The sequence below is a fragment of the Gadus macrocephalus genome, chromosome 13, assembly GCF_031168955.1.
Source record: "Gadus macrocephalus chromosome 13, ASM3116895v1".
NCBI classification, from domain to species: Eukaryota; Metazoa; Chordata; class Actinopteri; order Gadiformes; family Gadidae; genus Gadus; species Gadus macrocephalus.
This window is the reverse complement of record NC_082394.1, coordinates 11234208-11250257: the sequence shown is the minus strand read 5'-3', so window position 1 is coordinate 11250257 and position 16050 is coordinate 11234208. Positions and strand designations below refer to the sequence as shown.

Here is a 16050-nt window from a genome sequence, read left to right as displayed (position 1 = left end):
AACAATAATGATGCAACGATACGATGAAGAATGGAACAGCTGAATTGCTTGGCCCTTTCCAAAATGGTCCCTGTCGTGTCTGAGGTCATGGCCCTATGAGGAATCAAACACACACACACACACACACACACACACACACACACACACACACACACACACACACACACACACACACACACACACACACACACACACACACACACACACACACACACACACACACACACACACACACACACACACTTATATAGAATTTGGTGGGACCAAGCCAAAGTAGATGGGTAAACAATGAGATTTCAGACTAATTGTTTGGTCAGAGGTTAGTTGGAGCAGAATGTGACCGAGTGAGTCAGAGAGAAGACAACAAAATTAAAGGTAACAAAGCAAAAAGCGGTGACCTTTTAGAAGGACAACTTAAGAAGAGCCGCATTCAGTGACGGAGGTAATGCGGCCGAGCTGCGTCGGGGGGAGGAGCTTGTATGTTGTTTCCATGCTTTGCGGATTGAAAATAAAAGGAATCAAAAGCAGTGGGGGAGCGAAAATATGAGGAGGGGGGGATGCAGTGGTGAGCCATCGTTGGTCGGTGTTGGGCCAGGAGCGGAGGAGAGGTGTTTCATAAGGCCTGTCTGCGGTTGCCAGATCCAAAACGTCAGTGTGCCAGGAAGTCCAGTGTGATCGGTGCAGGGAGGGAGGGAAGGAGGGGCTGCTTTAGAAGCACGATGCAGACGCGTGGACCAGTGAAAGAAACGTTTAACGGCAAAAAATAAAATGTTAACACACACATCATCCCACCGTCACTGATCCGCCAGGCGATGAATCTCACTTTAAGCGAGCTTGCTCAACTTCCAAGGTCTTTTCCCCTTTAAAAGAGAACGGAATGCGCGGCGTTGTCATGAAGCGGTTGTTGAGATAGTAAAAAATAGAGGAAGAAACTTTGAGGAAGGCAATTAATATGGATCCGTGGAAGAAAAAACAAAAAACACAGAAGCGAGCAGAAGTGGCGTGGTTTCTGTTCCAGTCAATCAGGGGGGACTCCAGGTGCATCAGTCCAGCGTGTCGGAGTGAGTCAGCATCACTTACAGCAGCCGCTCCCAACACCCCGCTCCCCACAAATCAGCAAATTGCTATCTAATAACCTGACTGCAGCTCATTACTCAAGCTGTTGAGATCACAGCCCAGATTACCTGACTGCTTTAGAGCACAAAAATATAAGACACTCCATCAAAAAATAAATAACTAAAAGCTTTCATTTCCACCGAGGTGATTGCTGCTCATAAATAAAAAAAATAAAATAAAAAAAGAGCCTGGTATGATGTGAGCGGAGAGAGAACAAGGGAGCAAGAGGGGGAGAGGGAGAGAGGGAGAGAGGGAGAGAGAGAGCGCTAGAGCGTTTGAATATAGCAGGGTCTAATGTCTAGGGCTAAGCCTCGGATGCCATCTAATGGTCGGTCATGGAACTGTTCATATTGAGAGGATGAAGAAGTGAGATCCCGTCACACTGGGGGGCAACAGAGGGCACTTCGGGGCGCGACATGACAACAAGGAGAAGGGAAGCTATAGGAAGAGCCAGTGAAAGATAACATTTCCTCGATATGCATCAGTATTGTACCAGCCATCATTATATTTAATTTAAAGCTTACAACGGAGCTAGCAGAATGGCAATACTAACTGTCTTCTTTTTTTAATTTAGAGTTAGATGAGTCCATCCCACACCAGTTTAACCAAATAAAGTAATTCATTTGATGTGCTCTCAAGCCAAGGCAGCTCCCCCCTGTAGGGGGCTTACTTGTGTAGGTCTTTCGTAGGCAACTAGTGGAGCACAGTGAGGATTAAAGTAGGGCTGGGCAATATTAAAAATAAAGAACACGAAAATGATGAATGTATCGCAGTACTGAAAAGAAAATACATTGTAGTAAATGCAAATTTGAAGTAACGGTTACGGTATTCGGTATGGTTAGGGAATCTTGCCATCTGCATTTCAACAATACAATACCATAATATAGAATAATTGCCCAGCCCAAGACGAAGGGGCTAAACAAGGCTTTTGATATCCGTTGCTCAGCAGTGAAAGCATCCACGGGGCCGTGATAATGTCTGTTCAGCAGCTATGTGATGGGGTTTGGCTCCTGACAGCAGCAGGACAATGAGGTTCGAGATCCGGTACAGGTTTCATTGCCATGCGCTGCCTCTGCATTTCTCCCGCCCCCTTTAGTACGCTCTCCCATGCTCCGCTGGGGTGATGTCACGCCTATCGGAGATGGCTTCTGACGGCCACCTAATGAATATACAGCGTGACGAAGGATCACAATTAGGGGACCGCTGAGTGTGTATGTCGAGGGGGGTGAGGGATGGGGGGGGGGGGGGGGGGGGGGGGGGGGGGGGGACCACGCAGCACATAAACAAACGTATCTTGACAGGGTCGCCCGGCCAAAGACGGGGAGATGGGCGGGCGATGCCGGGCAGCCGCGAGAAAATGAATTACCGCCCTGACACACGTCAAAGCCAATCACAGCAGAGGATCGGCGGGCCACTGCCGCAGCCCCAAAATTCCCCGCCTTTGCCGTTTGCATTTCATCTCACGCGGTTAGTATGCACGCAAACGGTGGCCCAGCCTCCAAATGTATTCATTTATTCACAAACCCTCAGAGAAATCACAGTGTCTTGTTGTCCCCCCTTTTTTTTTTTTTCCCACCACCCACCGGCTGTCCAGATGGAATTTGCGTGAATAACATCGATTTAGTGAGGCAGAAAATAAGTACAGCCGAGCACGGCGGTGGGAAACTAGATTACCCCGTCCCCCCCCACCCCCAACCACACACACACACATATACACAAACGTCTTACAAACACCGTCACTTCCCTTCCAAGAAAAGAACATTGTCACCTTCACAAACACACACACACACACGCACAAACCACACACACACACACACACACACACACACACACACACACACACACACACACACACTGTTCTTCGCAATTGTATTATTGAACTATTGTAGCTATTGTATTGACAGCGTCAGGGTGGGGCGGTAAGGACGGGGAGGTGGGGTTAAGGACGGGGAGGTGGGGTTAAGGACGGGGAGGTGGGGTTAAGGACGGGGAGGTGGGGTTAAGGACGGGGAGGTGGGGTTAAGGACGGGGAGGTGGGGTTAAGGACGGGGAGGTGGGGTAAGGACGGGGAGGTGGGGTTAAGGACGGGAGGTGGGGTTAAGGACGGGGAGGTGGGGTTAAGGACGGGGAGGTGGGGTTAAGGACGGGGAGGTGGGGTTAAGGACGGGGAGGTGGGGTTAAGGACGGGGAGGTGGGGTTAAGGACGGGGAGCTAAGGGCTGGGGGTGCCTGTGTCTTGCTCGCCCTGCGGACCAGAATCAGTATCCATCAGCATTACCATGCAGTGCAGGTGCGATTAAACGGAACGCCATGAATCACAGGCCTGGAGCGGCAGCTTCATTACCAAAAACTGAGCGCCCATCAAGGGGGAGCAGCTCAATGCTCATTTATCCACGTTTTGTTTTGCATTTATAACGCCTCTAATTGCATTAATTAATCAGCTGTACTTGCAATAGGAGGGGAGCCGGTGTTCGTTTATAATTGAAAGAGATGAAAGTGGAGGGAAGAAAGAGAGACCCATACATCAATATGTGCAACCCCAACACAGCCCAGGAGAAATTAAATTGCTTCTAATCAGAACAGTGGAAAGCCTCAATATCTCTTCGGCCTGTTGGAAAAAGCCACTGCTTGGTGTTGCAGGGGGCCGGCGCTTGTTTTATCCGTGTGTGATATTGAATGCGCTCTGGTTACCACTGTTTCAGGGGCACACACTTGAGCCCCTGCATCGGTTTGTGTCGCAAGGTTGGCAGGTGTGTTGATGGTTGTAGCCGGCCACACAGACATTGGATATGGATTAGGGTGAACGGATACAAGCGGATACATTGTCCACTAGAGATTAGCAAAGGAGAGCAGGATGTGAGTGAGTGAGTGAATGAATGAATGCAACGTGTGACTGTGTGAAGGGATCCTACCTCTCGGAGAACTGTGCTTCTGTAGCCTCGATACAAGCCTCTGACACCCTGTGAATAGGAAAAAAAAAAAAACACACATAAAAAAAAAAAGGAATGATGTGCCTAAGTGGGTCTGCAAACTCCGCTGAGCATTACTGAACGCACTATAATGCAAGCCAGAGCGGGAGAGAAGCTGAATGGGACTCTACCTCTTCCCGGAGTGTGGCCAGCAGCATCTGGTACGTGGTGGAGGAGGGGGAGGCCTGGGTCCTCTGCTTCACCACCTCTGTGGGCACCCGGATCAGACAAGCCACCTGCAGGAGGGGAGAGCAGCACCCATGTTCAAAGTAATGCCCAAAACTGTATTTCTCCTCAGTGTCCGCCAACTAGTTTGTGCGCCAACGTTTTACCCCGACCCTCCGATGCCGTGAGGGCCAATGCCACAGTGTGTGGAGGGGCAGATCTCTATGTGGGGAGCGGTTATGTTGTTGATTGCGTCAGAGAGAGGTAATAAAGCTTCTCAGACACTCGTAGTAGCCTATGGCGCGCCACAGTGTGTGGCGAACCATGGGGATACAACCAAAGGGATAATAACACATCCCCCGCCATCCTAGAACTCTGAAACAGAGTAACACTTTGAGAAAAAAACGCTCCGATAATATAAACAACTGAGATCATATTCGTGTTATTGCTGCTCTACACAATTCTAACCTGTGTTTTCCTTCCACCGAGCAACAGGCAACCAACACCACAACATGACATACTGTGGCCCGTGGAAGGTAATTACAGCGAGCTAATGAGCAAATGGCTGTTTGATTTAATGTGTTACCGCGGCCAATTAAGGAGCAAGCCCGGTTTGACGGCCGAACTCGGGCCAAAGCACCTGAGGAACAGGTGAACAGTTAATGAAAACGTCAGACATCGGTGCATACGTGCACACACACACACACTCTTACACACACACACACACAGCAGTGAGACGTACAAGGACAAAGAAACCGAGCCATCCCGCTTTCACAGCTGAGTGGAACTTCCTCTTGAGCTTCATGTGTAAATAAAAGCATGGCGCGCATGCAGCTCATCAAGATAGACATGAATATTCATGCTCTGGGCCGCTCGTATCACCCCTTCAGGCGGGCAGGAAGGCAGGTGGACGGGCACAGCTGCCCACCTGGCGCCTTGTTTACCCATAGATCCCACCACAGAGTGGAAACACCGCCTAGCGGCAAGTGGTCTCTCCCAGGATCGGCGCACTCCTCTCCAGCCCTGGCCTGCTGCGACCCCCCCTCCACCCCCACGGTGGTGCACAGATTGGCACACAGATGACAGTCTGCAGGTGCCCCCCCCCCCCCCCCCTCTCCCCAGTATCGTGTGCGTGCTGGCTGCGTGTATGTGTGTGCGCCGTCGTGTGTGCGGAGAAGATGGCTGAGACAGACGTGTGGTAATAAAGACGGAGTTGGCCTTTGCCTGAGTCGACCTCTCCTCCGCAGGGTGACGGAGGGATGCGAGGGGACTTCTTGTCCATGGGAAGAATGTCAGACGGCGTTCCCCTTTCAGCCATTCATCATTCCCTGCCGTCTCCTCTGTCAGTCAAGCGCAAGAGGGGAAGCTTGAGGATGCCAAAACAGTATGAGGAACGCCATGAATGCAAGCACGGGAAACGACCAGACGAGCTCAAAGGATTCCATGCCCTTCAGATGTAGTGTTGGTTGTTGCCATCTGTGCACAACTTTCTGTTGTCATTAAAAGCGTGTCTTAATGATGCTGTGAGGTGCCTCGGAGAAAAAGTATACCGGTAAATCCTACTTTTTTTAATATGGGCAAAGGGTGAACAAACTGAACAATGTAACTTGCACATAATTTAAATTAATTTAATTTTAAACAGAATGTGTAAAATATATTTGCAAACTATCTTTACGGATATCTCAATGCTGGCCTTGTGTCAGAGGCGTTATTGACCGTCCTTTAGATCTACTGTGGTGCAACAGCCCCACCAAGTGGCAGACATTCAACCTACAGGCCCTGCTCACGCTAACCGAGCTGGCAGGATCCATTTCAGCGATCTAATTTGCTCTCTTTTTGGCCGGGGTTACCATTTATGATCATGTTTTCCCAAATGTAATTCTCCAAAGGACCAGAATAAGGCTTAATAAACCGCGAGAGTGGCAGTGACAAGTAATTACGGATCTAATTGGACTGGGGGATGGGTGAGGTGGCGGAGGCCGGTGCAGCTGCACTGGGTCGGGAAGGACCTTTTATCTCCCGACACTGCTGAGGGGAGAGCGCAAAATGAGCCCAAGATTACAGCAAATGAATTAGGGACATGGTTTATTTGAGAGTAATCTCTGTGCCTAAGGGGCGGCAATTGTAGCGCTTGTTGAGTATAGATGGGAGATTACACGCCTGGTCCCCAGGGCTGTTAGAGACCCGTTTGCGGGGACGGTGGGACAGAGACGTTGGCAGGGTATCAGGGGTGCTCCAGCTGCTGATAGAGCCGCCGGACTAGGGGAAGATTAGCTGTGATTTCTCTCTCCCTGGCTCTTCATCTGTCGCAACATCTTGCCAGTGGATCTACAAGGAGCGTTACATCTTGTCTTTTCATCAACAACATGTAAAGGGAGAACAATAGTCCTTAAAAAAAGGGCAGACTTTCAAATATGTCAATTGCGTCTGTGCTGACTTCTCCCATCTCACTCCTCATTCTCAACCTGCTACCCCTGCGGCCGTGCTTGTCAGCCCATTAGCAACTTGTTGGCGTCTTCCAAATTCCCTGCCGCCATTCATCTTTATTTACAAGTTGTTTGGAGTCACCGAACAACATTAATTAGAAGGCTGTCTGGCTGGCTGCGATCGACTGTGTTTTCCTCGGCTTGTTGTGAAACCTGTCTGACACACTGTGATCTAAACTTTATTTCGTTTTTTTTATACACCACAACTCATCTGCACAAAAAAAAAAGGTGAATAGCCGGTCCTCGATCAAGGCCCCCCCGAAACCACCCTGGAACTGAACACAGACCCGAGGCCCATTATCTGCATGGCCGGTGAATCCATCCCAAGCCAGAGCCATTACTTCCTCATTCATCCCTCCAGTCATTCCTACTGACCGGCTCAGGGCCACAGAGAACCAGCAGGTGGTTAATCTGCGGGAGTATTAACGTGGAAACCAGCAGAGAGGGGGCAGGTGAAAACAACACACGGGCAGGAACGATCGCCATTGGAAACCATAAAAGGTTAACGCGTGAAGCATTAGGTTTGAAGCACCAGCTCGTTTAATCCGGGTTGGCATTGAGAGGCGCTGGCATCGCACGCAGTGACAGCGAGCTGGCTCTGGGCGCGGCCCGGCCGGAGAGGAAAATGTCCAAATTAGTTGGACAATATTACTTAACAGACTGTGCAACACTATTATTCTGAATTAGTCGCTTAAGGTCAAGTTGAACAAATAGACACATCAGATAAAACGTGTTGCAGTGGAGGTCCTGGCATGAACGGTGCACCTGGCATGGTTCCCCCCGGCCCACTCATGCTGCCCAGAATAAATCACCGCTAAATGTTTGAAGCAGAATCGACCGCTCAAATACATTTCTCTATCCTGACATGGAAATGTTATACTTTTATTAATTGTATACACGTCAGGAACATGTTTCACCTGAGGCTGGCCGCAAGACGACAAGAGAGACCCAATCAGAAGTGAGCAAAGATTCAACCCCAGAGAAACTACTTTGATATGCCCCACCCCCAACTGCTAGCTATGAATACCTACCACAAAACCTAGCATCCCCACCGGTTAATGGCAGTCGAATATTCTTTGAACATCTGGGGGGCCCTGCTTATATGCCAAACAGACGTCACACACACAAAACCAGCGTGAGAGTTGGAATTACCCCCGGGGACGTCCTCCTCATGGGTTCTTACTGAATGCTAATGGGAAAAACAAATATCTCCCCACTCAATAGTCTTTGATCGAGTACAAAATCCAGGTGCCCAAAACTTCTGGGGAAAAACATGGTGCAGAGGACGCCTAAAAAACACTCATCTATACAGAGATAGAGGAGAGGTAAGGCGGCCGAGGATGAGAAAGGACATGGAACACCTCCCCATCCAAAAGTAGGTACTCAAGAAAGTCCAGTGCTACGGGGAGCCCAGGCATGGATCCGTTCTACCAGCCCAAGCGCTCACTAGTAACTTCAATGACTTCCTAGCCGACCCCAACATATACTGCCCACCGCCCGGCTTAATCTGTACACTGCATCTTCCCATGTCCCGCCGCATCTTTCAGCACATCCTCACACAGACGAGTGGGCCTGGAGGGCGGGGCAGCAGGCGGCGATAGGGGCGTCCGCCGCTAGGCCTTGACAAATGGGTTATCAGGGCAGACGTCGGGCGACTGGGAATGAAGATGAATGTGATCTAATGGCAAGATAACCGCCGGCTAGAGCCTGACAGAAGCCATCATCGTACACATTCTTTAAGGGAGCGCGCCCCCGCCCGCCGCCACAGCCGCACATAGAAAACTGGGACCTACGACTCTTGAGGGACTTCTCCTTGTGTCCCGTCTGCTTCCGTCTGGTTCCTTGGTGCTGCTGATTGTGGCCTTGTGTGGCCTTTGTGTTCCTTTCCTTCGCTTAACCAATGGTACAATGTCATCTATTAATCCTAGCTCTCTTTGGTGTGCACGGGGAATGGGTTGACAACAATTGTTAGTGCTTGGCATGACCATCCTTACTGTATAGACAGCGATATATTGTTTCACCTTCTTCAAACAAATGTACTTATTGCCAGTCGATTTGGATAAAGCGTCTGCTAAATGCCCTGAATGTGAATGAAAATGGACAATATAAAAAAAAAAACAGTATCCGGAAAGACTATATTATTCAAAACTCTAAATTCTCGTCCAGATATTGTTGGATCAATTATCGTCACTCACAACTGCAAAACCTCAAAACACAACTGACATATTGCTACTCAGCATTGCTCACACAATGAATTCCACCGAGAGGATTTATGCAAATATTTAATAACGTCACCTATATCATATTGCCTATCACCATTATGAGAAAAGCACTATGAGTAATGGACAAGCATTAACACATTAAAGATGAAGTATTCCCATGCTAAGCCCCCTCTGAATATCATCCATCCCAATAGTCATCTATTTTTATATATTTCCACAATCTTTTTACAGACACAATCTTTGTAAGGCACAAAATATTTAATCTGGAACCATTTTACAAGTGAAAATCATCCATTTCAATCAGCCTCAACCTTATCAGAATCAAACTGATGAAAACGATACTGATTTTATCTTAATATTACATTTGTGTTCACAAGAACCAACGCCTGATGGGGCGGTAGGTACGAGTCAAGGGTTAGGCCTCGAGGTGTGTGGTGAAAGTCGCAAAATGGAAAGAGTTGGTAAAAATGATTAGAGAAACTTTCCTGGGGAGAGGAAAGGCGGCTTGATGACATCTAGATGACACATTGTCTGTGCCAACTCCCATTAATAGTTAAATGCATCTGCTCCCAGTCAAGAGGCAGTGAGAGAGAATAAATAATAACAGGGGAAGGAAACTAGCGATCTTCGACGAAACGTCATAGACGAAACATGTCAGAAACAAGAACAAATCAAAAACCAAAAACCCCCAATGTGTTCCTTTGTGCCGATGAAGGGAATCAGGCATCTAAATTGAGAAATCAAGCCTGTTATGTCTTGAGAACTTTTTGAATAGGCTACCACTGAAATCTGGCAGGGTCGTGTACAGCGAGAAGAGAAGAACAATATGTGAGCCTGATTGCAGCACATTACGGAGACTCCATGCCTCGTGTGGAACTCGGAGGCTGCCTTTAGGAAGGGCCTTTTATGGCTAAGCCTGAAGATTACTGGCTTTAGACCCAGAAGCATAAGACGTAACGGCCTAGCCGGAACGCAGCGGGAAAACCACACCTCCCTTGCCTAGGCTGGACTCATAAGATTTCTTCCTTTGATGGACTTAAATCCCAGAGACGGGGTAAAGAAAGGTGAACGATAGCTTCAACCTTCCTCTCAACCCATGACGTCACCCGAACTCATCGGCTGTGGAACACAACAAGGGGCCCGGGTTGGAAAGGGTCTTTTTTTTTCTGCTACAGCTGCAGGAGTGTCATGATGACAAAAAACTAAATGACTAATTATGAAGCCACTGGAGAGGAAACACAGGACTAATTCAATTTGGAGTTCGAGCTGATGTGCGACATGGTGCGCTGTTGTTCCCACCACCGCGAGACACACAAGATCCAGCGCACTCCAAGACTGAGAAGATCCACCCAGACACAAACATCCTCTTTCATAAACATGCCCACTTGGGAAATTACAGCCATCCAAAAACCCATGAATACTAAAAAACCTTGTATTTTGTAGCCTGCTGGGGTGGTTTGGAGATGTGGGGGGCATTCTCACATCCATGCATCCATCACACCCTCCTTTTTTATGCCAATGTTAATGCCCGTGGGGCCCTGGAGGGCTGCGATTCCTGGACTCGCTGTGAGCCATCGAGAGGGCCGTGCTGAATAAATTGGTATAGCATAGGTTTTCAAGCCTCACTTCCCTGAAAAGATATTGGTGGAGTCCTGGGCCGAAAGCTGGAGAGAGCAGCAAACTCCCTTTTTATGTATAATATTGCACACACAAACGCAAGTATGAATTGGACACCAAAGAAAGTAATCGTTTCAAAATCCTGTATCCGTAAGCCATGTTTGGATGGACTGCTATTTCTATCACCCAACTGTTGTCGATAAACAGACGAAATGCAATTTGATGGTGAATTAGTTAGTATACTATTGTAGCACAACTAAATACTGGGGGGAGCGTTAGCTGTGCTGTGCTAACTAGATATGATAGGCTATATAAACTGACAAACAGCATTTCCTAAAGGAACATCTGGTATACAGATGAACGAGACAAGTGTGTAAATTATTTATGCCCTCAGTGTGTTGTATACAAGGCTGTAGCCCCAGGGTCCCACTACAGCCTTCCAAATTGTTTATATGTTTTCATTTATTTCCAACTCAATTTTTGCATATCTAGACAGCCACAAATAAAGTTTGAAATAAATTTTAATGTGAACTCAACAGACAGCCACAGACTTTTATTTGCCAAGCTAAGGGGGGATGGGGTGCAGGAATCAAGCCATGAACACAACCCACCGACTTTGATGTCCCAGGATCCAGGATGACAGTCTAACCCACCAGGCCACATGTGGTCACCCACCTGCCCACACACACTGCCCTGACCAGTTGAACAAAGTGCAAAGGTTGAGATTGTCCCAAAGATTGTGATGCAAGGGGAAGATACTGCATGAAACTATAAACAGTATAGACAAATGTGTCAGCTGTTGCGGACTAGTACGGGGAGCATTCTCCCTGCAATCGCAGTCCCGCTCCCTGGGCATTTGCTTTATTGTCTACTTTTTGCATTAAAAAGGTATAAACTCGTATTTGTTTGCATGTGCAAAGTCTGCCTCCCCCCCCCCCCCCCCCCCCCAGACATTCTCGTCCTAAAGCGCCTTCCAATGAATTCAGATACAGATCATTAAGACACACAATGATGCACACAGTCACCCTGGCGAAGTGACTTCTGCAACGCAGGACTTGGAGTAAACAAAGAAGGTAGACACCAGAAGGTGGGCACCTACCACTTCTCCCAGGGAGGCAGCCAACATGTGATTGACAGGTGCCATGCGTGCCGCGTCCTGGCCTCTGCCGAGCAGGGACTTGGTGCAGTCGTAGGTGACGAAGAAAGCAGCGGCTGAAACCAAGCAGAAACCCAGTCCGTTTAGGCCCATTAGTCAGCCCAGTATGCAGCCATTAATACCCCTCACCATCACTGACAGGCTGGAGCAGAGCTCTCTGTGTGTGTGTGTGTGTGTGTGTGTGTGTGTGTGTGTGTGTGTGTGTGTGTGTGTGTGTGTGTGTGTGTGTGTGTGTGTTCATATGAGGGCAATTACAGAGAGGCATGCCACAGAGAAGAAAAGTATTAATTATGGTCATTTCAGAGAAAAGTTTAGCAGAAAATATAATTCAAAAAGTGAACCACTGTCTAATTAGGGTGAAAGAATATTGGCTACTACTAAATTAAATTGATTGGAAAAATGAACAGCAGAAACTGAACAATGAGTCAATATAATAATGGATTGTGGTACCATATCCAAATATATTTATAGATTTCTGTTAATGTTATGCATCTATCCAAAACATAATTTTTTACTCAATTGACATAAATCCAAGACTATGTTTTAATCCTAAAGATTGTTTCTACTACTAATATATCACTTTGAAGGTGATTTTCAACTTTGTAACCCCACCCAGAATCTCCTCCTCGGACTATAAACGTGCCGTTATATGCAATGCCATCAAGTTATACCCAGGGCTGATAGGAATTGAAATTATCTGTGCCTGAAATTATCAAATACATTCGAAGACACCATAGAGAATTGCCTTTCTTGACAACAATAAAAGGAGCGGAACTCGCACACCATGCAGCCGATGCAACAATACGTTTTTATTGCATAAAAGTGTAAAGTGCTACCCAAAGTGCGTGCAAAACGTTTTCAGTCCCATTCAGACCATCCTCAGTGCAAACATACAAAGGTTAAAGACTTCCTAATATAGACTATGCCTAGTTGGTGGCAGACATGTCAATCAAAAGGTCAGGTAGGTTGACGTGTTGACTAGACATTTTAAAAGGCACCACTCACCTGTTTTCACTTTTCTTGACAACATACATGGCCGAGCTCAAGCCTGAATTCAGGCACCACGCCTGAACTCTATCAGGCCTGAATACCTCTGAAAACAGCATCTGAACTCTCAGCTACTTGCCCAATTCATTCGAATGTTTTTAAAAGTTGAAAATCCCTGTTGACATAACAAGTGTAGTACCGTTAGGGAAGGAGCCAATGGCAGCAGACGGGACCCCAGCATAGATCCCTCTGAAGCCCCCCGCCTTGTAGAAGCCCTGCTGGCTCTGCAGCCTGGTCTTCATGGTGTCCAGGGGGAAGAGTGCCAGATCCACACACATCCCTGCACAGCCCCCCGCCTGGGACACAGAGGAGGTATAAGCTCTGTTACTGTGAGTGAAATAATGGGTGGTTTGTTTTATTAACATTTGGGTTGCAAATGTAATGCGTTTCCCTTTCCGATAGTTGAACACGTTAACAATCCTTGCTTGATTAATCATTAATAATTAACAAGATACAAAACGCATGTCTCAACTTACGTTTTATTTAAACAATTCCCACGTAACATGAGTTATTTGAAACATTAATTCATGAAACACAAACAATTTAAACAAATAAACAGAATTATAAAACAATAACGCTCTCACTTGAACAGCTGTTCTTGCTCTTATTCAACAAATGGTATCGCCAAACAAAACAATCTGAAATGGGGCGCAACTACTGCCATTCCTAGACTAACAAGACAGACCAAACCCAACGTGTTTGTAAGAAAAGGTACATAAACCCTACATTGTCGGTAAATACATGTTGAATCTGTTAAATTCTTAACAGCATGTAATCAGTTAATAATTAAAATCCCTCATGTGTACTTCAAGTTCAGAGTTCATGCGGAGACCCTGTTTGGGCTTGATTTGAATTGTGTCTGCTGCAATCCACACACTTAACACATTTAATAGGTTCCAAGATGATTAAGTATTCATCACATCTCAAAATAAATAAATAGATATCCTAAATTAGTATAAACAGTGACCCCATTTATGTCCATTACCTGCAGTTTAACTCAATATACCCTTTTTACAGAGAAGGAGAAAAAAGATTGCTCATAACACTAATTATTCATCTGCTACTTCGATGTACCAGGGCAAACGGTCAATGTGTGATATAGTCACTAGTTTAGATAAAAAGAGCATACCCATGGTAAGTGTTGGTAGAGACACCTGTGTTTACACTATAACAAAGCCTCTGTGTATAGGGTCTACAGTGTGGCAAAATAGAATATGGCTAAAGACAAGATAAATCATTTTGGGGTTATTTGCAAAACTAGACCCTCATTTAAATCTGCTCATCCAAGCATTCAACAATGGAGCCCTGTGTTCTCATACTAAGCTTGGTTAAACAGAGAGGAGTCATCTGTTTGGACTTTGATTATATTAGGCACTAAAGCATGAACAAAAAACGTTATTTGCCGGCAGGGCTGCGTTATTCAGTGTCAACTGTCAAGTGGCGCAGAATGTTAATGCAAGTCCCACTAATCTGACTGTAATAATATTATATTGTGCTGAATCACATGCTGATCCATTTGATTTGTCACAAAGTAGTTTACCTTCTCTGCAGATTCATAACAAGAACTACAATATGTATTACACTGTCGTAAAGGACCATTCTCTTCTCCCTTTCTTACAAACATTTAGTATTTAAGAATAGGTAGCCTAATGGAATTGCTGCTTATATTTACTGGAATTTACTATTATAGGTTAAAACATCAGACCATGGTTTGCAGCCCAACATAGTTTACAATGTATGTATGCAGTAAACGACTACAAACCGTTATATATTCACAGGTATATTACAAACAAATGCACAGGCTTGGTCGATTTTTAACGTTGAAAATGAATTAAAGATACAATAAAATAGATCATGTTTAAGCAGTTAAGTTAGTGACTGATTGTCAGAATTTGTATACATCGTGACATTACCGTTAAGGACGCAATAAACGCTTGTTTTTCCATGGTATGTTATGTTCCGTCTTGTCAGCTGATACAAAATGTCTTTGATATTGAAATGTACCTTAACAGCATGTTTATAACTTCAGTGCAGTAATAACATGCCTGTCAAGGACGCTGCCATTTTTGGAGTATTACTTCCGCGTCCTGTGACGTAGAGTGACCACATGACCTGGATGAGCTTTTCCTGGGCTGAGAGAGGATATTCTCCGGGATAGTGTTATCCGGTCTGCCGCAAACGCAATTTCCGTTATTATACTTACCAGCTGTGTATGCCAGTTAATAGTTCCTTGGTCGAGAAGAATAAGACCAACCATGACAATAATACAACATCAAGGACGAGGAGGATTAATATGGATTTATTTAATATCCAAAACGTGAAACAGATAACCCTTTATCAGAAGTCCCGCCCTCTCCCTAGCCAATAACGCTAATTTGAAGCATCCCGTTCCAGTCGCTCGGTCCTGAGAAGAGAATGCCACGCAACGAACCCTAGCCCTAACTATTTGCACGCATAAATATGTTTTCATACATTTGCATTTAACCTCGTTGGTAAGAAAATATATCATATTTTAGATATGTTTACAATAGTATCGTTATAATAGTGATAATGTGTTATTAACCCATTATTCCACATTGAATATCAAATGCACACAACAGCTATTTTAAATGCGGCTCATCGTTTATGATGATAAATGTTGCCTTAAATTATGTTTAACACTAACCCACTCTTTAAAATTATTTAGGAGTAGCCTACAACATTGGTTAAGACAAGTAAGTTTAACCTCCAACATATATTATATTGGAAAAGCGGCACCATGCAGTGGAAAAGCGGCATATTATATTGCCGCTTTTCCACTGCATGGTACCAGCTCGACACGACTCGACTCGACTCGACTCAGCTCGCATTTTTTGCGTTTCCACCGCGAAAACATGGTATCTGGTACCTGAAGTGGCTGCTTTTTTTAGTACCGCCTCGCTCTAGGTTCCAAGCGAGCTGAGCCGATGCTAAAAGGTGACGTCGGCAGACGGCCGGCCACTGATTGGCCAGAGAGTGTGACGAAATCACGACAGCGACATGGCAACCATGCTGGTAACAGCCATAGCAGCGCCGCAGCCAACATATTCCACTTCTTCAACATGCCAGCTAATAATAGTAATGTTATCGATGTCCTCCATTGTTGTTATGTGGGTTCTGTCCAGCTGTGTTCGAAATAGTTCCCTATCATGGATGTAGTGCACTAAATAGGGTGCACGCCATTTTGTAGGGTGTTCGAATTCTCAGTGGTACACTATATAGGGCACTATATAGTGGACTTAAAATAGGGTTTAT

The 16050-nt window shown here is 46.0% G+C and overlaps 1 protein-coding gene across 1 annotated transcript; it reads right to left on the bottom strand.

Moving 5' to 3' along the window:
- Window positions 1-3331: 3331 nt before the first annotated feature.
- On the bottom strand, window positions 3332-14894 carry slc25a26 (solute carrier family 25 member 26). Its single transcript, XM_060069802.1, has 5 exons — window positions 14691-14894; window positions 12917-13073; window positions 11674-11786; window positions 4216-4320; window positions 3332-4075 (listed from the first exon to the last, which is right to left on the bottom strand). The coding sequence occupies exons 1-5, from the start codon at window positions 14721-14723 to the stop codon at window positions 3803-3805; spliced, it is 681 nt and encodes a 226-aa protein (XP_059925785.1). The 5' UTR covers window positions 14724-14894; the 3' UTR covers window positions 3332-3802.
- Between the last annotated feature and the right edge of the window lie 1156 nt (window positions 14895-16050).

Bases quoted from the DNA above. Each gene is read 5' to 3' on its own strand.
- slc25a26 (XM_060069802.1), bottom strand. From the start codon at position 14,723: ATGGAAAAACAAGCGTTTATTGCGTCCTTAACG. The intron at 11,787-12,916 runs GTACTACACTTG...GCTTGGTTTCAG, and splicing joins CATTGGCTCCTTCCCTAACG to CCGCTGCTTTCTTCGTCACC. The intron at 4,076-4,215 runs GTAGAGTCCCAT...TCCTATTCACAG, and splicing joins TGGCCACACTCCGGGAAGAG to GGTGTCAGAGGCTTGTATCG.